The sequence below is a fragment of the Lineus longissimus genome, chromosome 5 (genome assembly GCF_910592395.1).
Source record: "Lineus longissimus chromosome 5, tnLinLong1.2, whole genome shotgun sequence".
Lineage (NCBI taxonomy): Eukaryota > Metazoa > Nemertea > Pilidiophora > Heteronemertea > Lineidae > Lineus > Lineus longissimus.
Window position 1 is genome coordinate 20,669,371 of NC_088312.1, and position 27,989 is coordinate 20,697,359.

The 27,989-nt window shown below is 38.7% G+C and overlaps 2 protein-coding genes across 14 annotated transcripts in view; both read right to left on the minus strand.

Annotated features, from left to right (window-relative positions):
- Positions 1-644: 644 nt before the first annotated feature.
- LOC135487970 (uncharacterized) lies at positions 645-3,757 on the minus strand. The gene is made up of 7 exons (XM_064772294.1): positions 3,681-3,757; positions 2,992-3,125; positions 2,649-2,713; positions 2,071-2,108; positions 1,654-1,733; positions 1,388-1,450; positions 645-1,199 (listed from the first exon to the last, which is right to left on the minus strand). The coding sequence occupies exons 1-7, from the start codon at positions 3,742-3,744 to the stop codon at positions 1,095-1,097; spliced, it is 549 nt and encodes a 182-aa protein (XP_064628364.1). The 5' UTR covers positions 3,745-3,757; the 3' UTR covers positions 645-1,094.
- Positions 3,758-5,672: 1,915 nt separating this feature from the next.
- LOC135487591 (protein quaking-A-like) overlaps positions 5,673-27,989 on the minus strand; it is a 76,998-nt gene continuing 54,681 nt past the window's right edge. For 7 of the 13 annotated variants that reach the window (XM_064771520.1, XM_064771511.1, XM_064771521.1 and 4 more), the window contains one exon: positions 24,591-27,685. In XM_064771520.1, the coding sequence (XP_064627590.1) occupies positions 27,609-27,685 (77 nt within the window). In that variant the 3' untranslated portion in view covers positions 24,591-27,608. Of the gene's footprint in view, positions 23,441-24,590; positions 27,686-27,989 lie in introns of those variants that run through there. The other 6 variants (XM_064771518.1, XM_064771513.1, XM_064771509.1 and 3 more) reach the window with 3 other exon arrangements.

Consider the following 27,989-nt stretch of genomic DNA (forward strand, 5'->3'; position numbering starts at 1 on the left):
GTAGGGAGATATCCTTATTCATGCTTTCTTGTCGATTCAGGTAAACTGTCACAAACCAATTCCGTTGTGGCCGATTTTTCCCTGCTGAATTTTCAGATTTCATAGCTGACATGAAACTAAAGCTACTCTACTCTCCTATCGGAGGAACGAAAGCCGAAACCTCTTGTTCTGCAACAACGTACTCAAATTCGCATAAAATATTCCAAATGTGGAAGTGGACAAGGCCTGCCGCAAACCGCACAGATGCCTTGGTACTGTCTTTGACCCCAATAAAGATGTTCACGGCTACGTCGGAAATGGTACCTGTCAGACACCAGCGAGCCAGAATATGTTTGGGCAATAAATAATGATAACTCATCTCGCGATCTCGAGATTTCGCATCTCGCGGTTTTATGATAAGCCCTCCATTGATGCACCATTCGACCATGTGGCCAGTCACGGAATGGCCAGTTCCAGAGCACATGCGCTGGTGTCTGGCACCTTCCAGACTTGGCCTGAACTCCTCTTGAGGTGGGCTTTAAGTCTGCAACCATGGCAACTGCGCCTCGGTTTACACTGAAAATGGCATTTTCAGTAGTCTAGGCCTTTTAACTCGTATATAACATGCAACTCCGGCCAAGATTAACTTTTTATACACAGTCTTCTGAGACTGGCATTATAAACGTTATTTTCAAGGTGTCTTCTTCCACACTTTGTACTGAGTACTGATTGGAGAACTTTTTTCAGAAAAAACACAATAAGATTTGATACATAACATAAAATTATAATCTCCAATAAATAAATACATTTTTTCAGATGTCATGATACAAACACTTGTCATTATTATTTCAATATTTTGAGTAAATACACAAAAGAAACAATCTCTTCACCAGTCAAAGACCCTCCACATTTCAAATTATACATCTCTTAAAATGAGTATACTGTTCACATTTACTGGTGGCTCGCGAAAATAGAAATGCATTGATACACAATGCCATATCAGTTATCATGCATGCAAATTTGCTGAAACTTTGTATAACACATGAAGACATCACATACAACAGCTTTGATCCTTTAAATATGACAGGAAAGTTCTTTGTACACCTGCTGCCTCATCACCAGAGAGGTGCCTTCCGGAACATCCCTTTCCATCCAGTCATCTCCGCCTCGTCAATCCTCTTCTGCAGAAACGATAACTTTTTGTCAAATTCTTCAGTGGCCTGCAAGAAAAAAATTATTCTCTTTTCAGTCATGCTATCGATCTTAGTCCAGTAAAACCTCTACATTAAGGACATCCTTGAGACTGTCCTTATAGAGAGGTGTCCTGATTAAAGAGGTAACTTGAATGGAAACAACCAAGTCTAAAATCCCATGCCTGCATGGTCCCTTTAAAGATTTGCATAATTACCCTGTCGATTCCTCCAGATCTTCTTTTCTCCAGCTGTGGAAGTTCTGCCTCGAGCTTCCCAATCTAGAAAAAAAACAATACTTTGCAGTGTTGGAGAATTGAAACGTTACCGAGAATTGTCTAGCATATGACTCGGGGATGATAATTATCGGGGAAATTGGCAGATTTTCTTTACATTCCAAAAAATGATTTCACAAAGCAGATTACCCAGGTCATCCTTTAACGAATTGTGTGTACATTGTGTCCACGTCATCCTTTAATCTTACCCTGTCGTTATAATTCTGCAACTTGACTCTCCATGATTCGTGATAAGACGTCATCTCGTCACTGCGGGGTTGTGGCGTGACTGAAAAATATCAAATTCAAAATCGACGCAAATACAACCAGGATAACGACCAGTGACAAGTATCAATGAAATTGAAGAACACACATGTACATCCATGTTGAGTTACACTTCAGGATGTTGCTCATTAAGGCTCGACACCAGTGGAGGTGAGGGTGAGGGAGAAAGTGCCTGAACTGTCCTCCAGTAAAGCTTCTTTCGCCCCGAATTTCCTAGAATTTCAAACATAGCTGGAGGTGATGTGCACGTTTTCTCTCATATTGAGAGAACTTTATCAAAGTTATAGACAGCTGCCTTCCTAGACTGGTCAAATGTGGTGTACACATTCAAGACAACTTACTGTGTTGGTGAAGACGAACAACCTCCAGAATGTATGGACTGAAATACAATGAGATAAACAAGGATAAGTTCCAAAATGCTTTTGGATTTGAGATTGGCAGGACGACCCGCATCCTATCCAGTGATCGATTTAAGGTTCTACGCCTGTTCCCAGGAGGGCAAGTGATCCATGATTATGGTCGTCGGGTGCAGTTGGTCAGTTGTCCAGCAATGGATTCTATATTACAACTGAAGTATTTCTGCCTGTCAACAGGACAACCAGTCCACTACAATCAGTCCACTTTACATAGTAGCTTGTCCGTCTGATTATTAACTTGTCCGTCTGATTATTAACTTGTCCGTCTGATTATTAACTTGTCCGTCTGATTATTAACTTGTCCGTCTGATTATTAACTTGTCCGTCTGATTATTTTGTAAACTCTTCTTGATTAGAAAGTTAACTCTCAAGTTTTTTTCTGCCTTATCGCACAGCATAGTACCCATTTGATAGACTATCTGGAAATTTGCCGTACTTTTAAGGAATTTGCAGTATTGATATGTGATATGTGCTGGTTTAACAGGATAGGACCTGGTACTCACCAAAGCTTTGAATTCGCTAAGATTCTCCCATTGATAGGTATGAGTGATTGTCTGTGATTCCGAAGCTGAAATGATAGATAGGTTATTTATCACAGGTATTCAGGATTTCACGATGGTGTGGTCTTGCAAATGAGGGAAATGTGGGGGGTCTTCCCAAGAATTCTTTGCAAATTTTGGTGCCAGATATGTACTTCCAAACAACTGACATGTCTGAGGGTGACATTAGAAGTACATTGGCCTCTCCGGAAGAACCGCCCCAAAAAATGTAATATCCATCAAAGGAAAGATGGACCCCCTCATGAGCCCCCCCCCCCCTAGATCTGTAACTGATACATGTACTTGCCTTTAAAACCAGATTACTGTCCTGTAAGCGAAATGCGTCTTTCAGAACATTTTGAACCGTGTCTGAATCATAATCATCCTGAATTTGAATGCACTTCAGCTGTTCGGACACATCAGTTTCATCCTGACAGTTATCTGGAAAGTGAGAAAAAGATTTTTAAGGGGGACTATAGGCAGAAGCCAGGGGGTCAGAAAGGCCATCTTCGGGTGAACTATATTCGCAGGTAGGAGACTAGGTCAGGTTTGATTCAACATTGAATATACTCAATGTGTTGGGGTATGAAAGGAGAGCTGCAATTTTTGGAACGAGTTTACAGTCCCGATTCACGGCCCAAAAAAAGTCATCGGTTGACTAACAAAGTGCCACCGTTCAATGGATTTATACTAAATTATAGTTGAATGCGATCAAACTACGTCATTTCTGATCAGGGATTGTGAATTTAAACATTTTTAAATTTCTAGTATAATTAGCACTTTTTGCCTCAAATGCTACAATGTATACCCAAGATACCCTTGATGTATACCAGTACACAACACCAAAACTGTCACTTATCTCTCTCAAACGTCTTAGTATTCACACCTTCCAATTTCAAACGCCTGGCCATTATTTACCAAACTAAAGCTACTGGCCTCATCACAAACATCTACTCTATCATCTGGACGCAACAATGTAACATTTAATGCACAGACCTGGGAGTAAATCGAATCTTTTTACAAGAATCCACAACTTCTTTTCCTTCACCATATTCGCCATTCTTTTGGATTTGTTATTGAATTGGCCACCTGTTGCGAAAAGAATGAACCAATGCGAAAATTGCTCATTGGACGGTGCTGCCATCTAAGAGAAGCTATGACATTAAACTTAAAGGGCGAACAGAGCTCATTCAAGCAATCACCTCTGTCGATAAAACTTAACCCTAGAGAGCCCCAGGGGTCATAAGTGACCCCTAATAAGCCGGTCATAAAATTAAGAATTGTTGATTGGCGAGAGATTGTTGGGTGCGAAGTGTTGTTGGACAGCACCTGTGCTACCTTGAAAGCCCAATGGATCAGAAATTACCCTCATGGTTAGTAGAAAAATCACCAGACGGCTCTACATGGCGGTGAAATTTACCTCTATGACCCGTGGGGACATCTAGGACCCATGGCCAGACCTTGGCTGGTGAGTTTTCTGTTAACAAATGAGGGTCTTATGGAACATATATGGTCATATACGACCCATCCCAAAATCCGTGTTAATGTGAAAATATATCCCAAACTGATATTGAGTTGTCATCCATAAGGGACCCAAAACAAGCTGAATAACATCTGTGCAGTTTGTCCTACTGCCAGAAGTATATCCGGGTTCACTTGGGTTAACAGGGGGACAATAGCAGAAGCCAGTAGGACATATAAGCTGCATTGAATATATTCCAAGTACTACAAGCGCCAATATGAGTTGGGAGAGACCCCTATTGGCGACTTTGTGTAGTCTGATCGTCGATGTGTTTATGTCTCCAAAGAATGAGGGAGCCCAGAGCCGCCGGTAGATCAGATTAAGTTTCCATGCTTTGGCTTTATGACTGAATCATACGGGACACAACCCCTACCGCTGCATTTGTCACATGATGGCGATCGAATTGACCACATTGATCCTACCTATAGCCCCCCTTTAAAATCATCTCCGAAACGTCTCCACGAGGGCTGGGAAAGCACTCATTCATCTCTCCTTTGATCGAGCAATCGGGCACCTGTTACACCAGATTTGGACCAAAGCCTGTCTCCGGGCAAATGCTACCTATTAATTAAATGTCTCAGGGTGTTCTGACGAATTAGCATGGGGGATGCGATGCGAGACGGACGCTAGTATGGTAAACGGACGCTAGTATGGGTGAATTATATACAGGTACGCCATAAGGCCCCTTGAACATCCCTGGCCCTGTTATTTGTAAACCATGGCACAGCCACAGGGTAGGCCTATGTCGTGGCCAAATTGCGACCAGATTCCAGCACTTCAACGTGTGTTGTCTGTGAGGGGGGTGGTCAGTCGATTTGGGGGCTGTTGAGCTCTTATTTCCACGTGCCTGTGCCTCAGAACTCAAAAGTGTCCCGTTGAGGATCGAGCGGAGAAGCACGTCGGTTAGGGGGATGGACGAGGGGTTCGTGACCATGCAAACTCTGTACTCTGAATCAGTCCCATCTCCGGTCAACTGAAAGCAGCGATAATATTCAAGCATATCACTTGGCTGGTTAGTTAACTGGTGTCCTGATAACAGAGAACCCCTGGGGAAAAATACATTGAGAAGTGGAAAGAAGAGGAGTCTAGAGGAGTCCCCCAGTAAGACGACTCTTCCAGCTGGTTATCAGGCCCCGTATTTTTTACTCTTCCAGCTGGTTATCAGGTCCAGTGATTCCTTTACTCCTCCAGCTGGATACTATTTCTCAATGGAGATTCACCACAGGAAGAATTTTCGACCTGGTGACCCGACTATTCCCAGGAGAGCTCTTGACATTTTCTGTTAACAGGGGACTATAGGCAGGAGATGGGGTTCTATTGGAGGTTTCTGGAGTTAAAGTCAATGGGATCCCCTGTAGATGGACGTCATTGGGCACAACAGTTTGGGCATGAATGACGTAGATCAACTTCACTGGGCACCAAAGGTGTCAAGAAAGACTTGAAAATAATGTCTCAAGAAGATTGAATATCATATAAAATATTTTATTTCCTTAATCTGCATATAACATAATAGTACACAGGTCATAAGCTACATAATGCTCAAGTCCGGGCAAGATCTTGGCTGAAATTGGGATTTCATAACGAAATTGAAAAGACATTAAACATTGCTTCATCATGCATGCATAAATAGACAGTAGTGAGTACAAGGGAAAAATCCATGCGAATCTGTACAAAAAAATTCTAAAACATAAACTTTGAGAAAAAGCTTTTTGAGCAACTTGCATAGTTTAAACTCTTTGCATAGGTATATTGCTACTTCAGTACAGAGCCTAAGGCCAATAATAAATAAATCTTAGCATCTCGTCTTACTGAACAATAATAATAGCTTAATTATATTTTAAAGAGCAATTAATAATAGGATTTCTTGATATTTACAAACTGTTTTTCATAGAAATATAATTTTTCGTACTTGCGTGATCTCTGGGACAGGGAGGTTTATATTTTGAATATTAATTATGTTAATTACATTTCATTAATCATTATCAATATTAAATCAAAATCTGATCCTGAGTTAAATAACCTGTTCAAGATAAAATCTAATAATTAAGTTTATTAATATTTAGAAACCATGGTAACCTCCTTTCATTCACACAAGTAATTAACAATAATTAATTGATAACTATGACCTAATTAAGTAGTTTTTAAACCATTATGCTGGGCAAATAAATAAGTTGCAAGTGAGTTAAGTGTGGAATTGTAATACTTTTAAAGCAAAACCTGCCTATGCTCTATTCCAAATTAATTTGCAAGTGAAATTTTGAATTATGCACAAATTCCCACAGTTAAAAGTTACCCCAACTGTAGGCTGAGATAAACATTAGCAGAGTAATTTGGTAGCAAACATTATATGGTTTATTGAGGTTAAAAAGGTCTTTCTCGAGTGATGAGAACTGCATGTAAGCCTTGATACTTTTGTTAAGTTGCTACACTCCCTGAGAAAATTGTGTTAATTTTTACTGCCAATGTTTTTATTTATTCACTTGTATTGAGGGTTATATAAGGCCAAGGCCTGATTATACCCCATTCCTAAGTAGATGATTTACCTTGTTCTTTACAGACATAAATGGCTGAAAATGGAAACAAAACTGATGAAATTTGAAGAAAATATCACGAGATGAAAATTTGATGAAAAGTTGTTATTAATTTGGAAAAGAGCATTGCCAAAAGATGAACACACTCACCAAAATTCAAATTAGCGTGCAAAAGTGTAACAGACTATGGTGGCTACATAACAACGCGCTTAAAAAGGAAATTGCTAGTCACCGCTGAGTGAAATGGCCAAGAGATGGCTCTGCCTGTCTTGGGCCGGACGGATGCATCAATATGGCATACAACTCCAGCTAAAATCTTTACCAAAAATGGTAAGGAGTATTGTTTTTATGTTTTAAACCTCAGGCGATATAGTTTTGAGATCAGCTCTAGGTGCTACACTTTCCTGAGTATTAACTTAATATCTAATTAAATTAAATCATATTGATAATTTAATTAAAACGTTTATCATTAACTTCTCGCTTAGCACATAAAAGCTTCTACATGTATATGCGGGGCAACAACACATCCGTATCCCAATATAATATTTTTTCGATTTTATCAACAATTTCATAAAAAAATGAAAAATAATGTCAAGTTCGGATAAAAAAAAGAATTTTTGAGTATTTTAATTCATATTGAAGACTGAGATCAGTAAACAACACAGAAATCAAAGTGTATGATACTGCAAACCCAAAAATATTTGCGGTCGTTTTATTTTACGGACTTGTAAAATTGCAATTTCTGCATTCTTTTAACAATTAAAGTGTCATTCCAACCCAATAGCAATAATTTCAGTCAGATTTTCATTTTTCTCGACCATACATTTTTGCAATTATCTGTCAATGCAAAAAAGTGAAAATAAAAAGCACACAAATATTTCAGGGTTTACAGTATGGCAAGCATTTCGAACAAACTTAGTAAAGCGAACAAAATAATTTAAGCAGCATGACATGAATATAACACACTATAACATCCACACAAACGTGAATTAATCTTTAATTATGCTACGCTAAAACATGCCGTGTAAAATTTTTATAGCTTTTCAATTTTTTCAACGAACCTTTGAAATTCTAAATAATTTATATGCAATGCTTCTGTCTTCGTGAATTATGCTTCGCTTCAACTTTTTTTACAAGAACTGGCACATCTCAAATTTCATCAATTCCGACCCTGTCAGGAGAGACGCATCAACGTCAATGCATCCTCTGAAAATGCATTCAAGATAGTGAGAAATAGAGCTGGAGGCAGTTTTCGTTGAGAAGTCTTAAAATGCCATCATCATTGCGCACCAATTGATTGCAAAGCTGGCAAGGCAGCAATCAGTCAAGGTGGCCTCTCTATGGTATAGTAATTGGGAGTAAAGACCGGCTTTATTTGCTATTTACTCGCTAAGTGCTCGTAAGGTAACGAAGCCATTGATTTTCTTCGGAGAGACGTGAAAAGATCGATTGGAAATTCGAACTAAATGACAATGTGGACTATTGAAAATGTGATCCATGGGTAAAGTCGGGCAGGCAATGCTCTAAAATTGGAAATTTGTGTGTAAAGCCAATAACAAAATGACTGCCCTTGTGATAGCATCAATAGAAGCTTTTCAAAACGCTTGTCAAAGTCATTTGTTTCTAATATTGGTTTAGACTGGTGTGATTCAAAACGCTTGTCAAAGTCATTTGTTTCTAATATTGGTTTAGACTGGTGTGATTCAAAACGCTTGTCAAAGTCATTTGTTTCTAATATTGGTTTAGACTGGTGTGATTCAAAAACGCTTGTCAAAGTCATTTGTTTCTAATATTGGTTTAGACTGGTGTGATTCAAAAACGCTTGTCAAAGTCATTTGTTTCTAATATTGGTTTAGACTGGTGTGATTCAAAAACACTTGTCAAAGTCATTTGTTTCTAATATTGGTTTAGACTGGTGCGATTCAAATTGCAAGAATCTCGATGACATGAAATCTTCAATGAACAAGATTATAATTGCTCCATCTGGTGATAATATCTGCATTAGATGAAATCTTACTCCATAGAACACAGACTTAAGATTTCTAAAGAATATATGTCAGGTACTCTAACGATTGGTTAAAGGTGCAGTCCACCTATGGTTCCAAGGGGAATTTGACAACTAAATATTCGTCACTTGTATCTATAGCAAAAAACTGAACCTTTCCTCACACACATCCTTGACCGATTCTAGGGACAAACGCTAACCGATGACAAAAACGCTGTCAACAAATGCCAAGAAATCCATCAACCAATGAGAACGCCTCAATGAACATCTTCAAAGACAAACAATAACAAAACAGAGCATCACATCATCCTCCAAGAAATCACGATGACACATTTTGACAAACCATCAGGGAATTCTGACATGGACCATCACTGTCCGCGGCCCCACACAAGAATAGCCAAGAAACAATCACAAAATCAAACGTCAACAAACCTTGACAAAATCCAAGTGACACATCTTGACTAACCATCTGGGATGTTTCACCTTCATATCTGACCACCGCCCGCGGCCCCACGCCAGAACAACAGGGACGAAAAGAGGAAATCATAATGAGGCAAACGTGGCAGGAAACCATCGCCAATCATATGATTGAAGATCAATGGCCGCACAACGTTTTTTCATCGTGATCATCACTGCCGTGATAACAAGTTAATCTAGCTGAAGACGACGGGAAAACCCGCGTGTTTTTCTGCGGGGACTTCAGAGAAATGGCGAACAGGAAGCCATAGCCAATTATGGGGGAATTTTTTATCGTGGGTTTTTTATCCTGGCTGGACTTGGTAGATTATCGTGGTATGCAGTGTCGTTAGAAGATAAGAAGCACTATAAAAGACCAAGATAAGACTGGGATGTTTTCTTTTGGGTAGTGGAGCATTGGGAGGTAAAGGTGGATGAGCTACATTAGACTGCGGCAAAAGTATTTTGAAGCCAAAACAGACTAACACTTTGTCAGGAGGACGGTGTTTTGTTATTGGGACATTTCATCTTTTTTCATTTTCTACGAGTGTCAGTTTTTGTGAATGAATTATAGAAGGTACCTTTCTTGGACATATTACTAAATTTTAAGTTTGAATGCTATCTTTTGCAACTGAAGAAGAATCATAGACTCATAGAATTACTCACAACAAAACAGTGACATTTAGATTCAAATCCAACACTGCCAATTTACCAACATCCAGTATTTCAAATTCTAAAATTAGTCGAACCAAATCATGTTCTATTTCTCTCATTAACGGTATGGAGTTGAAAATGTGATCATCTCGCAGACGCAGGCAGTTCACGCTTCATCTGACGGAAACACGATCCATAAAACATCAATTACCTCACAACAACTATCAAGAGATGTTTTGAAAATTGATTTTTCAGTTTAATTTCAACATGGAAAATAATCTGCCGTTGTCATGCGATATTTTTACAGCAAACGTGGAAGAATAGCGCCAATGAATCTTACACCCAAGGCGATATGAAGACGTCACGTCTTTTAACGCATCTCAGATTTCTGTCGAGATATTTTACCTAGATTCTGAAGTTGGCTTCTACACAGGAATTTCGCGCAACATATGTGAATATGAGTTCTATTTGTTTAGAGACATACTGGGCCAAGAGGATAGCCTGCAACCATCTTCAGTCAACAGTCTGGTCCGTTCCATGGAGAATGAAACGGAATCAGCAGTGCATTCGGTGATCTCACTGTAAACATTGTGTAGTTGATTCTGACATGTTATGGTGACACAAACTGAAAGGCTATTTCATGTAAAACTAGTGACATTAACTGTACATTTTATGTAACACTATGTAGAAAAGTACAGCCCATACTGTCCAAGTTGGGATATGATATGAAGTCATGTAGTTTGATCACTGCAAGTAAACGTACAAATGTCAAACGGCTCGAAGCAAATGTACAATCAAGACAGAAAATAGCATAAAATGCATTGAGAGATTAGGTCAAGTAAAGTTGGCTTGAAACTCATAACTTGTAACTTCCAAAGACATGAAAAGTTGTGTGTTTACTTTACGATCTCCCAGAAATAAAAACATGAAGGTGTTCAGGCATTTCTAGCGATGACATTCTTGATATAATTTCACAACGTTTTGTTGTTTCTCAATGCAAATGGTATTTTTCATCCTTAGCACAGAAATGCCCACAGTCTTATGATAACACTCGATGTTGTGTGGTTTCCATTTTTATTTCGGGGAAAATTCTCGGTCAAAACTAAGCACACAGTTTGTATAGGCTTAATGATGCCATACTGTGCATCTCTGTCTCATCATCTTGAACCAGTAGAATGGAAATGAGGCAACTGCCGCACTATTTAGAATAGATGAGGATTCCCTGGCGGATTGCTAATTAATTGATTGGTTGATTATACTAATTTACTAATTAATAACATAGTTTTGCTTACAAATCCAAGATGATGCGTTTCTCAAAGTGAGACTGACTGAATGAGAGATGTCATCGAGGTCTCCATTTTGCGATATTTGGTTAAATAACCAATATCTCCAGTTCGGTATCCAAACTATGTCAACCGAAAGTTATTCTGTCACAGAGGGTTAATCGGCTCCATGACGCCAACAAAAGTCAACCAATATCTGGATGAGTTTCATTAGCGGTGAATCAATCTGATTCCTCGTAACGAGCCGCTAACGATTCGATCCCAATGAGTGCCTCCAATTAATGTTCATGTATTCGGAGGTGAACTCATCCCAATTTTGAAACTGGAATCGGTTTATCGGGACCGATTCATTTGTTGAGAATGTCTGATTGGCAATTAGCTGTAGTTTCCAATCTCATTAGGCCTGAAACTGCTTTAGATTATTAAAAGTGTAGGTAGCCTGAACAAAAAGCATTGGGAATTTTGTAAACTTGGGCTGGGATGAATAACTAAGGTTGGAAATTTCCTTTGAGTTAGATTTGTTTGTCTGTGACGTTGAAGCTGCTTTTTAAAGTAGCTTGTCATGGGCCCATTCATCTGGCACTGAAAACATTCTCAAAGCAATGTTTTCGTTGTCATCATCATTCTGTCGATTGCGTGCGCAGAGCTTAAGGTGTTAACCCACAACACAATACCAGTCAATCAACTCGACAGAAATTGACAAAAGCTGATTACTTGGTGAAGATGGCAGCAGTACGGCGCTCAACATTCCCAGAAGAGTCGGGAAGATGAAAATTGGGTTCTATTTTGACGGGATATGAGGCAATATATCCCCCAGTACGCCCACATGTCAAGAATTGCAAGGTACTCCTCAATCACTTCAACACATTACTTGTTGATTAGCTGCTAATTTGGCCGAACTGCCTTACTTAGATTTCATCCTGAGAACACCAGAATCACCTTGTGACGAGAACGTGCACAAATGTACTGGATATTTCTTTCAAGTTAGCCAGGTACGGACTCAAGGAGAGAACACAGGTACCCATCTAGTTGTCTAGTCACCTCGCCACCAAAGAGAAAATCAAACGTCTTGATTCGTCTCCTGAAAACAGGCCAAAGTCAATCAACGCAATGACTTGTAACCCAGACAAGGCCGAGACAATATCATTGGAGCAATCAGCTGTTATCAGAGTAGGATGCTCTTTGTTTGAAATGCACAAAATGTTAGAATGACAGTGCCAGTTCCTAGGAGTACAGAAAAACACTGTCTTCAAAAGTTTCAGAAAATACCAAAATTTGTCTTAGCCGAGAACTAGCAAAAATTGTTCACTTTTGTGTCACAATTTTCCTCCAGCCCGCAGTGGGTTGAAATGCGTCTCTTTCTAATGCTTGGGGACACCTATTGTACAACATGACACTCCTCCTCCCAGCCCCACGGCAACACGATATCAAGGAATCTGTAATCCATCCGATGGAGATATCAAAGTACACGTACACTATTACCAGGAACATATACAGCGACAGTCAGAAGAAAATGACAACATCTTATTAGGCTATTGCACAAAAGTTACAAGATTTCCATCACAACATATTGTAGGTTTTTTAAAACTCTTTCACAAGCACACCTAACAGCCGCGTTCAAAAATTAGATTCAAGAAAAAAGAAAATTTACTGAAAAAATTCGCTTTCATCAGAACTTTCATACAAGAGCCCAAAAGGTTGTGAACATTTACTTCTGACAGTGACTGTAGGAAACAGAGTATATACCATTAGTCTAACCCAAGAAATCACACTATTGTCCCCTAGATAGAAGGGGCTTGATAATTGTGGGTATGTTTACTATATCTGTAGTCATACCAACGATTTTGGATAAATTGTCATAGAACCATGCGGTGAACTGAATAAGAGTGATGGGAGGTGTTATGGTAAGAATGTAAGAGGTATTGATCCAAAGAGCCTCACCTGGGAAGGACAACAAGTTGTGTGCATAACCTTTTATAGTATCATAGGTGAATTGGGTCTTCTCAGGTGGATGATACTGCCTAGTTGAGTATCAAATTGGGAGGCAGGAAATATGAATCGGAGGATGTCAGATACTGTACGAATCTTGGGTTTCTTTAAAGATCCAGTGGCCTTGTTTAAATTTTGAACTTGCTATTAATCATGGATGCGTTTCAAAATCATTCTCAAATCTGTAACCAAATTATCACCAACAGATTCGAATCTTTTGAGCAGAGACCAAGAGTAATCCAACCAGAGGAAAGGGTCAATATCTTTTAAGACAAACTGAGTTACAGGACTGGATATCAAGAGCAATATATTGAACAGCAAAGCAAAGCGTCAGGTTCAACCTCTCAACCTCAGTAGCCCTCCACTCTGCCAGACGGATGAAAGCACGTCCGAAGAGTTCTAAATAAAGTATGTCTTCAACCACCTACCCAGTCATCTTTCCTTTTCCGAGATAGTTCTGATGAAAGTTCACACAGCAGTTTACGATATTGGTCGATACACAATTCGATAGCAAGGACACACCTTTCTCATATTGCCGTGTAATGTCCGATTAATTAGGAATCGGCATCAGTATTAGTCGATCGGCAATGATCACCAGCATTGGTTGATCGGCAATGTTCAAAGTCATGCTCAGTGATCTAACAAGACCATACTAATTTCTATCTGGAGAAAGTCAACTTACTTGTGATCTTGAATACGGAGGTGTTGAAATGAAACTGAAACAAAGGCATTTCAACGACTGAAAATATCCCGAGTATTGATAAGCCAGACATCAAACAGAGCAAACACGGTCTACCGTGATGTCATACTTTTCAATTTTGGGCCATTTTTTTCTGATGTCCTCTCCTCTTAGCTGTACTTCTCTTGCCGGCATTCCTCAACTCTTCTTGCAAGTCCATTGTGAGTATCCAGTTAGTATTGTTGTCGTCAAGCGTGCGATGCACACGGGCAACTTAAATCGCGAGCGACAGTCGCAGCATCAGAACAACCTTATTGATTTGTCAATGGGCGTGTCATGTCAATTTTAGTGACACAAAGGAAATGTGTCGCTCTGATGAATTTTCTCGACTAAGTCGCCCGTGTGCACTGCACTCAAAGCATTGAAGGAAAGCGTTGGGTCTCATTGTCTCTGGTTTAACAGCAGTACATTTCAATTGCTTATTCATTTATGGCTCTCGTTCCTTTCATCAAACAAGAAATCGAGCAAAATGTCGTCAAATCAATAAACAAAGAAATCATGCCATTTCGTCAATTAGTAGTTCTGACAATTTCCATTACGGTAATAAGAAATACAACTTTGATCAGCGACAAATCGTCTGTAACTAGCCTCGTTTGCAAGAGCAAGTCACATCTTCAGTCTCATCAACAGCACCGGAGAAATCGACAAATTGCAGCAAGCGCGACAATGATCGATTATGCCCGGACGTCTGAAAGGACCACACAAACTTTCATCAATGACTACTAAACAGTTTCTTGCCTTAATGCAATATTGATCAATCAACACTCGGTAACTGTCCATTCATTGTTAGCCGATAGATCAAAACTGATGAACTGGTCACGTCACGTTTTGATTTGTTTTTCCATCGAGCATGTTTTCAGTGGTTGTCCCAGTATTTGGAGTTGACAATGTCCGTAAGCCGAGTACCGAATAATAGGGCAAATAAACAATATCGAATTTCTAATTAAGACATTTGTTTCATTTGTTTGGTTCCAGAACCACGTTCCCAGGGTCTGTCTATTAAGACCAAAGAAACAAGAGCCTCTGAGCATTTTCAATGTATCAACTTTAAGCTGTAGTCTTCAAAATCTTCGATGAAAATGATCTTTTTACAAATAATTGAAAATGTATTCCGTAAACCAGAGACAATGAGGTAACGTAAACGATCACTGATTTAGCGCTGTTATGGGGCGACACTCCTTCCTTGCCATGTGCATGTGAGTTTCATTCCAAAGATACAATCCTTGAGGGGAGGAATACTGCCGTCAATTGTAAAGAAGAGATCATCAATTTTGACAGGACCAACAACCGTCTACATGAACCTGGATGTAATCAATATGCAAACAACCAAGTGTTGGGACAAAATCAAACCCTCTTCTCCTGAGAAGACCAAGTCATTGATCCTGTCAAATGGACTTGAAACTCTTGATAATTGACCTTAGTATTCAAGAAATCAGGGGATTTGCCATCATGGTTTTATGTAGACATGAGTGATGTGTCGAAACAGAGTACATGTGAAAGTCACATGCATACTTCGTGTTACTGTCGATGTCCGTAATATCAAGAACGGGGGATCGAATGTGACCCACGGATAGTTCAAGATATTACGAGACTGATACTGCTAATTGTCAAATGTCTACACAAAACATGGCCATACCAAGACACATTTCATATCAATCTTCATCTCCTGTCCAGGAGACCAAATATTGAACAGCTTCTAACTCCTCAACGACTCGAACTCGTGTTTTTGAATACAAAACTCTTCGAAACCACCAGGCTTAAAAAAGGTTCAACGTAGTTTTTCATCAGTTTGATTCACGACACTGATTTGCATGGTTTTTTTCAATTTTTTGGGTAGCCACGGCAGTTCAGATTTCAAAAGCACACTGAAAACATCTAAGCTGTTCGAATATCAGTCACGCTGGAATGGAACGAAGACAGCAAACCTGGAGGGGGAAGGTGGTGAAAAATGTCACCACCAGATGGGGCTCAGGGAATATATACACTGCCTGCACATGCTGACCAGAGTTATTCATTATCAAGCAACGGCGGCTTTAGTTTGACTTGCAAAGGTTTTCCATATCGAGTGAAGCGCATTGATGAAGTTCCTGGGGACTTCCAAGATCGTATAGTCAATTTCTGGGTCCTATACTTAGCAACAGATGATACCGCCAGACGAGAATTCAATTTCCACAGACATTGATGCCGATGCCGCAGCGAGAATTAAAACTATTGCCACTAATGAGATCTTTTGATTTGCTGCAGCAGCACCCAAATAAAATGTTGATAAAACCAAAGTTCATTTGGATGCAGCATCAGATCTCAAACAAACTCGGTGGGATGTTTTTTCAATAAACTAATAAAACGACTCCAGAGTTTCAAATTTATCGTATTCAACTCTGGCAGCGATCCGAAAATCAGAATCGCAACTGTTGAAATTCAATTTGTTATTTATAAAAATATCTGCCACTAAAAATAAGATTGGCTTTCCCACAAGCCTGCCGAGCCCTACGGCTAACAGTGGGCACACAGGCGACTAAAGAAAGTAACAGTAAGCTATTGCAACAGCTGATCTCTCAATTGCCAAAGAAGTCGGGTAGCTCTTTCGACAATCAGAAACGAAGACGTTCTTCAGCTGGGACAACAGCTCTGGTTAGTCGCACGTGTGCCACGTAAAGTCGCCCGTGTACCAGCTTATTCCACCGGCTTCACCTGGATATGGAAAACCTGTGTCAAACCTCGTCGCCAGTGCTGAATAAGTATTAGTATTGCATGTAGCATGTGTCGTGATTATTCATATGCATTCCAGAGGTATTATCTAAGGTATTGCATGTTAATTTGCAATTTACAGGCACATGGGGTATCATCATGGGATGCTCACGACATACGATGTCGGTCGTTTAAAATAAAAATTTGGGCCAAAAAACGATCAGGGAGTGTGTGGATAAGGTGACATTTTGAGTTGAATTATAAGTCATTTTGTAAAGCGAATTCTGATTGGTTCAGTTCAATTTGTCGACCTGACCAATCAGAGATCTTGTTATGTTAATTTTGACCAATTTGATATCTCATTACAACAGTGCAATTTCCATGGCTTTTGAAATCGTGACAGAATTGCATCATATTTCCAAAACACTGCTATACGCATATGTAACTCTGTAATGGACTTTCGATAAAGGAAGTGGAAACCGGAAATACATGACTACTCGAGTAATGTGTTCATTCACCATAACACATCGATTTGAACGTCTTTTGAATAACCATTGTTTGGTCTTGAATGACGTACGGAGTCTCCCACAGTGAAGCAGGAAAACGAGTTAATGGGAAATCTTGATAAAATCTTAAATGAGAAATTCAGACGTCTTAGGGAACGTGAAAAACGAGTAGACAAGCTATTTTGGTTGGGATTTTACTGGATTTATCACCAGAGCTTCTGTTGCTCTCCGGTGCACAAACTCCAGCCTAGTGTTTTCATCTCATTCTCATTCAGTGGAAATTCACACACCCCTGATGATTTTCTATAGATATCATCCATCCATTTTTGGACCTCATCCTTTGCACGACCTCGATGAACCTAACGTAATTAGTAATTAGTTCACAAATCAGTTATTAGAGGGAGCAAGCAATGATGATACCCGACGGCAGTTAGCAGCACGGTTGGAAAGCGTACCGAGCTATATTACGGAGCAGGACAATTCTACAACATTCCATTTCAGAATTCATGGTGAAATATGTCACTTCCAACATCTTGTTTTTGGCCAAGTCTGTTGGACTAAGAATCGTAGTATAGCATTGTATGTTTGTCCAAACATACAAAGCTATACTACAGAACCACTTTCAATGCCTTCAATGCACCTGGAGCATGCTAGAGATTGTCAGATTCGGTAATATAGCTTGGTATGCTTGCCGACCGTGAGTTAGTTTTCTAGTGAGTGAATTCTGGTCAACATGAGGCGCAGGTGAGTGATTCGGTTAGTAACATGAGGACTTAGAAGCTTCTCTAAACGTAACATTTTATTGAAAACCAAGTTGTCAATATACAAAAGTTATATATCGGTTTTGAACAGATGATGGTTACTTCAACAACTCGCTCTAACAAATACTTTGGCGTTATTAGAATGATGTACCAATCGAGGACTGAGAAACAATCGACTTTTCAAAATCCAAATTCAACTGGTTGAGAGAATTTGAGATCTATAGAGAACAGAATTGAATCCATATAGAAAATGGTGAAATAACTGAAGCCAAAAAATCAGGCAATATTTCAAAAGACTGAAAAAAGAACAAATGGATTCAAAACAAAAAATTTTTTTTTCGAAAAAATTTAATTAAAATTTGAAATTAAATTTTTTGTCAATTTCGTCGACAGTCCTTGATTGGTTAATTGCAGAGCATCGTTGGGATTAATTAGGCTTGTTGTTAATTAGTCCTGGCTGGTCGAGCACACACGGGAAGAAAACCAGCCGGCAGCGCTTCAATCTTTAGTAGAGTTCAAAACAACCAAGATTTACCAGAACGGTGGGATCAGACTGAGAGGACAGGCTGTTTTAGCACAGGAGGGAGAAAACTTGACTTCAGTGGAAAATTGAAAAAAATTTCAAAATTGTGAAACTGGTTTATTAACCCCTTGGTAATGGATTACAATGGGTTTCACTGATTTTGAGAACAGTCGATTTTCTCAAATATTTTCCACTTCCCGTCCTTAAACGACCCTTCCAAGAGTTCATGTACAGCCTTACTCATACTCCAGGTACCATTGTCAACACAGTTTCTGCACCGACCTTCGAGAATGCGGGCTTCTCATTGGCCAACTGGAGAAGCTGCTTATATGCTGGCGTCGACTGACACAGGGAGATTAGAGTAAGACGCGATTGGTTTCCGTAAATCTTGATTGGGGTGAACATTCGAGGGTTAGTCAGCTGCAATATGCTTGATTATCGGGCGATTTGTCAGCGACGCATTCGTAGGAAAATATGACACTCTACTAGAAAACGATACAAAAATATCCTCAATGTGTCACATTGCATATTGGTTAAGAGACCGACAAGTTGTACATGCAGTTAAAAGGCACTTGGTTTGATTATATTATGTTTAGACTACAATTATTATGCAAGAAAAGTCAAGGAGAGTCGGCAAATGTTCTACCGACTAAGAAGAGATAAACATCAAATTCGTCAACAATCCAGATTCAGCCGAAATGTTCTAAAACACTTGCCGCAGATCAACTAGTAAACTAACTAAGCGTAGTGATAATATGCTGTGTATATGGTTCTACATAAAGTCTAGGTCAAAAGGAAACAGTATGGTTCGTATACAAAAGTTTTACAAGTTCTCAATACACGTTTTTGAGAAGAATTCCGGCGGCACCAGGCTCTGGCGCTTGCCACATATCATTTCAATATTGGAAGACTGTAAGTTAAAATACACAATTCAGAAGACAGTAGCATAGCAAATCGTCAACGGTTCCGAATTTCTTTTGTTCGCACGAATAGTTATTAAGTAGACGCTACTGAGTACAAAAAATTGTCATGAAAAAATACTGTATTAACAGTTTCATAGTCTCCCAAACATAGAAACCACTGTAATAACATTATACATTATAACACACAGCCATACCAGTTTTCACGCGGAACCCAACCCCTCGGGTCAAACCCTTATTACCCATATGACAAATACGGTCAGATGAGATTTCAATCCTCCAAGACGCAACATTTGAATAATATTCACCTGTACACAAAATGTAGCATTTTACAAAATTCTATATTAATACTTCGGTTTAATGTCACACTTATAGGTGCGGACAATACCATTATAAGGACCATCTACGACACATTATCGACACCTGAGCCACCGAGGGTAGGGTACACCAAGCTCCCCGCATAACGATCGACAATCCTGGACCCCAGGCTAAATCAGCACCAATGTAGTTAGCAATCCGCAACGGTGGCTGATTGTTGGAACGAACTTTGTATGCGTTGGATAAACCGACATATTTCGCCTGACAGTATTGAATCAGAAGATCTGATTTTGGGGGGAAAACTGTTGTATTATGCATTTCTGAATTAAGTAATGTCGGAGTTGGAGATTCTTGGTATCAAAAGAGCAACTGAATTGGTACATGACCAAGTCCCATTACACACATATTAATCACCTGAAGCCAACCAATTTGACCCCTTAGCCCTTTAAAATTCGAGTCACGTATTTAATCAGACAGGCTGAGGGGTTATTTCTCAGGAGATCCAATTCCAACACAATTTGAAAATATCAATTTCATGTCATGTTATCCTTAAGATTTAACATGCAAGATTCACCTAATTGAAAGATAATATACCAATGCACATCTTGCAAGGTGTCGTCTGCCTCAAGATATGTGAGAGCAGACGTCAGGTTTCTAGAATAGTTAGATGACAAATTAAGGTTTATAATTCAACACCTTTCCTCGTGACAAAAATCTAAGGGAATTCTTTATAATTCTGAAGCAGTTCCAAACAAAAGCAGAATTTTCTCAAGCAGTTGAAAGTTCAATATTCCAACATGTTGCAAGAGATTTAGTAAGCAGTAAGTTATATTCAGCCAGACTGTATACAGGGGGTGTTTGTTACTTTACTGTGTCCTTCAACAGATGAAGCCAACAAGCTCAACACAGAAGTCGTTCCAACAATACAGGCACACCAAGCGACATGTACATTAGCGCCCGAGGTCCAAATCATCGACCGTTATATGATCCCACGCCTTCTTGTCAACGGCTCCAGTTCGTCATTACCAAGCAGGACTACCAACTACTATCACAACTGGTTAGACCAGACTGACATATTTTTGTGGGGAAGTTGCCATTTGCATTTTGGGATCAATCTCCTGTGAGCGCTCCTTCTCTCACCCCTGGTTTATAATATCTTTATCAATTGTTTTTCTGTCCTGGGGACATTCGCCCACCCCCTTGAGAATGATCATTTAAGTACACTGTGTGATCCCTCATCACGTCAGTTCAAAATAAATAGTTGACAATTCCAGTTAAAAGATGGATTTTTGAGCAAAAATAACCACAATATTCTTTTGATATGAAATTTAAAGTCAGAAAGATGAACTTCATCTCCAGGACGAAAAGAGCGAATAAATTTTTGATATGATTATGATTAATTACTGATAACAAATAAAGATTTCAAGCTAACATTTAAAATTTTACAGTACCTGTCCATACCTGTCCATACTTTCCAAGCTCTAACACGTAAGCAGTAACTTGGGATATGTATGACCCATCAGCTTTAATGTCTCTATAAACGATATGTGTTTCAGACATTTGAATATGTTCTTTCGAAAAATTTGAAGTTTGTTCTCGGATAAAACGATTGGACGAAATTATAGATATGTACACTTAAACTTTTTTTCAAACTGATATGTCAATCCTACATGTAATTGTAAACATTTGATCTTTGCTCCATGTGATTTGTCAGACTGAAGAATGCAAGGCTGATGAAAAACAGCCAAAACTGTTCTTAATATTTGACCCCAATAGCAAACTAAATAGTCATCAGATGACTGTATTATTGAAGCCCAAAAAACGACCCTTCAGTTAGGTGGGATAAGTAAAATAGAGAGGTTCAGAAAGTGCCAAATATGACAACTAGACATCAGGATACTCCAACTAAAATGCCACTTTTGGCCAAAGGTCGAATTAACGTCCACCTCAAGTGTGGCATCATTACATCACAAGAGCACAGATTTTGTGCGATACCAGATTTGTTTCTGTTTGAGCAATTCTGATGTCAGTGTCATTGTTGGAACCATCTCTGAATCTCTCTATAGTAGATTAGGTCAAGCATATCAACCTGAACCTCATTAGTCAATCAATGATATTTCACTTTGTTAGACCAGTAGACCTCTGCTTCAACTTCGATCAGAGAGAAGTCTATGATATCTGATAATTATGTCCAAGTATTCAAACTTTCTACTCTTTAAAATAAAAAATAATGATAAAACGATATTGGCTTTTATGGAAGCATTTTGGCAATTTCTCAAATTTTCCATCTTTTGCCATTATTTTTTGGAAGTTTTGTGCGGTTTTATCAATTCTGAGCCATCTTATCATGTGACCAACACAGACACTAGCATGTGACTAAGTCGTTGTATTTGAGACCAATTAAACTAAAACTATACACAGAGTATTGTCAGGTCTGTACAGAAAGGCAGAGCAGAAGGAGGACTATCATAGTCCCTTTAACAATAATAAACAAAGATAGCATAATCCCTTTAAAAACTATAACAAGATCAAGTCAATTTGACATTTGCTCTTTTCATTGGAAGTAAAAGGTGGTTGATTCCATAACTGGACTTCATAGTAACAAGTCGCCATAGAAACCAATAATATCATTAGGGAAAGGTAACAATAGACACCCAGTCAAGTAGAGATGAGGCTAACAATAATTGTGCCCGCCTCCTAACTGAGATAGTGTTTCTCCTTGGGGGAATTCAGAATCGTAAAATTGATCATTGTGACTGAGAATTGAATGCCCTTATACCACTTAAGTGACATGCTTAAAGCAAATTGGCTGTACTTGTAGATTTACCTTAGATAGTATGGACACACAAGCAAATAATTTAATTTTTGAGTGACAAGCTGAGCTAAAAAAATTCTAAAGGGCAGAGGAGCTCTGTCTTATTAAACTAGCATGCACATCGTTTCTTACATGGAGGCTGCCGTCAACCTGTAGTGCCAGATGCAATTTGAGCGAGGCGCCTTGTTGCAACGCCAGACACGTTAAAGGAAATGTCACTCGTTAACACGACGACTCAATGATTATTCTAATCGATAAGAAGTGAGTGAATTATACGCAATGATAATTACTAGTTTGTTGATGCCACAACATACTGAAGATACAAAGCAATTTTCAAAGCATAGTTATTATCCAAGACATCCTCTGCCGAATTACTCTATCAAATCTCACACGCACAGAATAACACAAATATCGTATTACTACTAAACCTATATATACACAAAAATACATTAAGTACAAAAGCACAAACCTTACAGTACCTTCCATAGAAATTACTCGGCGGGGTATATCATTATTTGGCATAATACTAAAGACATTTATTGCCCCCAGATCCACGTCTACCCACACAAAAACTGGTATGGCTGTTCGACTACTAAATATGTCATGTATATAGGTAACAAATTCAGATCTTTTTTATAATTACAAAAACATAAAAAATATTGCATAACACCACTTAAGGTGATCAGCAGTGACGGGTTAAAGACCTTCATCGGCAGCGACGTATGGACCCCCGATCTTTCTCCAAACCGGGTATCCGGAGTTCAGCTCCACATCGCCGTGAGGCCAAGGACTTATTATGCTATACGGTTGTATGCATGAGTGCATGTAGAGACGAAGAGGCACCGGCACTTAACTGTCCGTTCCTGGCATCGGTTTGACATCTCTCGAGTCCACATGTTATGTACAAGAACGCTCCACTATCACAATCACCAGTTAGTTAAACCACGTACGCTCCTCCAGAGAATCGGGTGTTGCATGTCATGTGCAGTCCAAAAACGTATGCACCAAGGGATGTGACTGGGGATTGTTAGTGGCCAGCTGGGTTACTAGTCAGTGAATGAAAGAAAAAAATAAAAGTATTGGTTAGTTAACTTGCCGATGAAAGATGCATTTACATAAAAGAGATATGGTCTATAGTTATTAATTCTAGAAGTGCTAGGGCCAACCACCAGACAAGGACAAGAATAAACATACACAAACATGTGCTTTTGATAGTTATCTTTCAGAATGGAACGAAAAAGGAATCTTTCCACATAACTGTAGACAGTGTCTGAGTTATGATGATACGGGTCCAGATACTTTCTGGTCTTTTTTCTGCTCGAAGTCACACACCTGAATACATAACACCAACTCATATGTTCTTTGTACGAAAGTGTACGTATTCAGATGGTGATTTTGATCAGAAGTTCAAGGGTGAAAGTATCCAAGACCAAAGAAATACTCAGGTAAGACAGTGGGCACCATGTGGAAAGACTCACAACATTTTTGACACAAAATTCAGTCAAAATGCTGCGATTTTTGTTCACGCGGCCCTGCCACTTCCAACATTACGTGATAATTATTACCAACGTGGATAGATTGGACGCAAACCTAGATTACGGACTTAATTAGCATAAAGATTTGAACGCCTAACGCAAGAAGACTACTACTTATAGGCAGAGTTTAATGTCTTTAGATTGTTTTAAGTTATCATGCAGAGGCTAATGTCAAGGCATGCAGATGACAAGTACTTTGTATTAAAGCCATGACTTTGTGTGTGATCAATATAATTACGGTATTATTCTAAAGCGCATGATAACTGTTTATACACAAATTTGCACAAGTTAGTAAAGTTCCGTTAGTCAATTCGGCTCATCAACTCTAAAACGGACCAATTGCAGTTAGTTTTTTCCGCGGACGTTAACTGAGTCCAAGAGGATCCTGTGTTAATCGTCCCGGCACACAGCGGACAAGAGATTTCTAACAGACAATGCATTACCATAACCAACGATATTAAAGAGGAGATTTTTGTTAAAACTTAAAAAAAGATTTCAGATTTTTCTTGTTAAGGGTGCAAGTTTAGAACTGAAATTTGTGAACAACTATTGTGCTAGCATAATTTCAGTGCATTATTATGGATGATTTGGGGATTAACCCCCTCCAGGTCAAAAACATCAAGTCTGACAGGAGTAAGAATGAATTAACTACAATTCTCTATTTATACATATATTTTGAAGACTTTTATTGTCCGCAGTGCAAATTTGTATATGATGACATGATCACATATTGTTCATCTAGCCTCCCGGATGCCAGTGCATTATATAGACATACTGTGTAACCAATAACTTATGATAATAATAAAACCTCCTTGCATGCAAATATATACGTACATCGTATACTATAATATAGATACTAAACTGACCGAAATATACAAAAATAATTTCCATAGCCAACTCCATATGTGTTTTGTGCAAACTCTTTACTAAAGGCCTATAATGAACTACATTCGAATAATTCTCAAAAATATACACTTTCTTGATACAGCAGTCTATCGATGGTTTGCGAAAATAAATTTGGGTCATTTTGAAAATCCCTTTTTACAGGCAACGTATGTTTGCCATGGTATAAAAGTAACAACAGACAAGCGTATTCAAGCAACTTACTTGAAGTTGTCCATGTCTTCCAATGTTCATGATATTTTAAATGCTTTTGGTGATGATTTGATTTAAAACATGACTTTTATGTCATGGTAAACTAACGCTGCCTGTGAAAAGGCCTTTTCAAAATGGCCAAAATTGATTTTTGCAAACCCATCTATTGATGTCCTTAATGGTTTTTGTTGGTTCTTCACCAAACCTCTTCAATACAAATACTTTCTTGGACAGCCTCTACAAATCTTGCAGATTTCCAACATAAAAATAGCAACAACAAAAAACATCTAAAATTTATACAAAAATAGAACAACTGATGTGTGTAAAATATATATCTTGGTCGCAAATCTCTTTTTGTATATTCACCAACTCCTTGAGTTGCGCTAATTAAACGCTAATTAACAAGAGCCTCTCGTTAACCCCTTAAGGCCTGCCTACCTTAACATGGCCATTTTGACAGAGCTCTTCGAAAGCTCGTTGGAATGACTGATTTAAAAGTCAATTAATAACAGATAAAACTTGGATCAAACTCCAAATGAGGAGATAACAACTTATTTACATATTATGCAAATTAGTAAGACTCGTAGCTGACTGCGAATAAAATCTGTGTTAATTATGTAGACAGCTAAAACACTATCATGAAAACATTTTGTTAGATTTTGGAATTTCATATAAGAATAGTTTAATACTGAACTTTGGTCATGAAATGACTGTTAACTTCTTTTGATTAAAAACAGCAGAAACAGAATTTGATCTATTAATTTCAGAAGTCAGCAATTACAAAATTATCGTCACAATTATACGAACCAGTAACAAGCTCTTGGCAGGATCAAAGGCAACATCAATTTTGTTAGTCAGGATTCAAATATAGAAACATACCAAGCTAGAGAAAGTTGCTAATCGTTATTTGTTAATCATATATGTTGATAACTTGCGCAAGGTTTTTGGGTTGTCTACATGATACTGTAAACCCCAGAAGATTAGTTTTGACCTATTTTATAGAGAATGCAAAATAAAACACGAACCAGGCCTCAAGGGGTTAACGGAAGCTTAAAGACGTGTGACCAATTCGTAACAATAATATCCTCACCATCTAGTCTACGTAACCTAAACACCACCAACTGTATATAAAATGGACTGATGATCAATGGTACGACTTCAACAACATGATAGATGAATGATATTCATATATAAAAGTACGCAAATTCCCATCCCCTTCTTTTTTTGACTAGAAACTGTCCCCAGGACAGCATTTTGAGCATTTTGTGCAAAATAAAATAGCCAGAGTTGGCACCATTTCGATAATTTACGTTATTTGATTAAGTTTCGTTATTTGTTGATTAAGTCACAGTCCCCACTACCATTCATTTTAACTCAAATTCATTACTATAATACACATTTTGTAACTTTGATTACGTTGCTATCATAATTAAGTATATAAGCCTAACACACGCTATCCTACAATGAAATACACTCAGCTGTTTTTAAAGAAAAATACACGCAATCAAAATCGACCTGAAAATACAACTAAAATTATTAAAATAATGAAAGATAGCAGTGCAGAAGTTACTGGAATGTGTCGTACATTACTTTACTGTTGTTAACACTCTACTTATTGTTACGTTTAAGATGTTTTAGGCTGTTATATCATGGCACTAGAACATATCAATTTCCGCACGTTGGAATCAGCACTTTGATATGATGCTCAACAGCAGTGTTCGCAATAGGAAATGCAGAAGTAAACAGCGTATAAATGTCATTTTGTATATTGCGTGATGAGAAAAGTCTTCCATCCAAAGTCAAGTAGAATTCACAACTATCCTCAGAAAACTCCAATGTGAAAGCCAATTTGAAAACAGTTTGGAACAAGTGTCAATATCTGCAGTCAAAGTCATAATAAGGGATCGTCTTTCAACGAGTTCTATCCCATAATTGTTCAGAAGTTCAACTTGAGCTGTCCTTGCTACTCGAGTGTGCCGGGCTGCCAGTCTGGAGGAGGCGGCTTCGGTGGAGCTGCTGCGTCAGCATGAGTCTTGCTGCATGACAATGTAGAGAAGTTTGTGAGAGGTCCTGTTGTTGAAAATCTAACACTGTTCAATGGGGAAGTTACAGTACTACACGTACTATGCTTATGAGTCACACGGGTGTGTAGAAAACAGAATTAGACCTAGGGTAAGATTAGTACACGCACATTCCAGTTTAGCCACTGCACTGCCATTAAAAGTGATAACCACACACCGAAGACCATCACTGAAGACACTTTGGAGACTTTGAGGTAGGAGGTCGAACCAAATCATGATAGCAGAGTATTCATCTTGGAAAGTCACGTATAGGTGGCACTCACTTATAAGACCAATATAGCACAGCAGTTATACAATACAAACTGTACTCAGTAACTTTTAAGATGAATACACTGTCGACTCTAAAAAAATATTCAAAGTCCATGATTTGGATTTTTACACTTTCTATCCAATGGGGAGCCAAATTCTGGCCAACACCTCAAAATTACCAAAACTGACTAACAGTAATGAGCTTCGGAGTGTGACGTAATGTTATAAGATGTTAAACTAACCTGTGTTGTAATCTATGGGAGGGTCACCCTTTGATAAGGATGCTCTCTTACTCCCAACACTTGTTTTCTAACCTTCGCCGCGTGAGCACCTATAAACAGGCAAAGATATTTAGCACAAAACCAAAATATGTCATTATCATAGGATACAAACAAGCAGAGGAGAGATCCATGAAGCAAGCTGGTGTTACCTGAGAAGATTCCTAAGAACACATCAAAAGAGCGCCCCTGGTGGCAGAAAATGAAACAAGCACAATTTTGAATCCAGAACTTATGCCATGCATGCACTGCAGTTATACATCCATTGTACATATCAGATGCATTGCATTTGGACATGCACACCATACTGCTACATAAATGCAAACTGTTGTCCTTTTTGTTTCATTTTCACCTGTT

Bases quoted from the DNA above. Each gene is read 5' to 3' on its own strand.
- LOC135487970 (XM_064772294.1), bottom strand. From the start codon at position 3,744: ATGGCGAATATGGTGAAGGAAAAGAAGTTGTGGATTCTTGTAAAAAGA. The intron at 3,126-3,680 runs GTCTGTGCATTA...CTCACTTTCCAG, and splicing joins AAGATTCGATTTACTCCCAG to ATAACTGTCAGGATGAAACT. The intron at 1,200-1,387 runs GTAATTATGCAA...TTTTTCTTGCAG, and splicing joins GATCTGGAGGAATCGACAGG to GCCACTGAAGAATTTGACAA.